General features: G+C 68.6%; 1 protein-coding gene across 2 annotated transcripts in view; it reads right to left on the minus strand.

Annotated features, from left to right (window-relative positions):
• Positions 1 to 417: 417 nt before the first annotated feature.
• LOC117997912 (cytochrome c oxidase subunit 6B2) overlaps positions 418 to 1,074 on the minus strand; it is a 1,366-nt gene continuing 709 nt past the window's right edge. Inside the window, exons 3-4 of one of the 2 annotated variants that reach the window (XM_034986462.1) lie at positions 700 to 800; positions 418 to 588 (exon numbers count right to left, since the gene is read on the minus strand). In XM_034986462.1, the coding sequence (XP_034842353.1) occupies positions 535 to 588; positions 700 to 800 (155 nt within the window). In that variant the 3' untranslated portion in view covers positions 418 to 534. Of the gene's footprint in view, positions 637 to 699; positions 801 to 1,074 lie in introns of both variants that reach the window. The other variant, XM_034986460.1, reaches the window with a different exon arrangement.

Genomic DNA, 1,074 nt, shown 5'->3' on the forward strand with positions numbered 1-1,074 from the left:
GTGAAGAGCTGGGGACGGGTCCGGAGCTGGGGAGGGAGGGTTGGGGTCAGCGCTGGGGGGTACACAACCAAGCAACCCCCCAGAACTTGGGAATGCAAGTCCCAAAGGAGTCTGCGGAGGTAAGAGGCGAAGATCCTGAGGGAGGAGATGAAGGGCGCACCAGGCGTGGGGATGGACAGTCAGGAGCACCCTCGTGGGCAAGTGCTGTCCTCCACGGAGCCTGGGCGGGCGGCCGCTGCCCGCTGGAGGCACTGGAACGGGGGCAGGAGGGGCTGGGCTCGATCCTGCCCAGAGACTGACGATCCTCCCTCCATCCCTGCCCCCTCCTCATCAGAACCAGTAGTGTTAGCTGCAGGGCACTGACACAGGAAGGACTTCTCCAGCCCCCACGCCAGATATGAGGCAGAAATAGCAGCAACAGAGATTTATTGGTGGCTCACAGACTGGGGAGTGGATAGCCGGGGCCGGGTCTCCGCGAGACGCCAGGATGTGCGGTCAGAGCGCTGATCCTTCGGAGGAGCGGCACTCAGGCCGTCAGATTTTGCCCGCGAAGGTCCCGTCCTGGATCTGTTGGGTCCAGCGCTGCACCTGGTGGCGGGGGAGTGGCGGGAGGGGAGGCAGAGGGCGCCGATTCAGCTACACGGGACCCTCCACCCTCGCCCCGGCCGGCCGGCCGCCGGCGCCCCCAAGCCTGCTCACCCAGCTCATGGGGCACAGCGAGTGGAACACGCGGAAGTAATACTGGCAGGGCTGCGCGCTCTTCCCGCGGCGGTTCATTCTCTTGACGCAGCGGTGGTAGTCTGCAGGGTGGGGCCGGGAGGGCCGGCGGGGTGGCTCTGCGGCCCCGCCCCGCCCCTCCCGGCCTAGCACCGCCCCTTGCTCCCGCCCCCAATGATGGTCCCACGCCCTCCGTCCCCTCGCCCTCCACGACTCAATCCCGCCCCTCCCCTCCAGGCCCCGTCCCTCCACGGCCAGACCCCGGTCTACCGTGGTCGGCTCACGCGCTCCAGACCAAGCCCCGCCCACCCCCGGCCAGGCCCTGCCTCTCCCTCCCTCGCCCCGCCCCTCCAGAAC

Source organism: Mirounga leonina, unplaced genomic scaffold, assembly GCF_011800145.1.
Source record: "Mirounga leonina isolate KUSES-001 unplaced genomic scaffold, KU_Mleo_1.0 Mir_376, whole genome shotgun sequence".
In the NCBI taxonomy this organism is placed as follows: Eukaryota; Metazoa; Chordata; class Mammalia; order Carnivora; family Phocidae; genus Mirounga; species Mirounga leonina.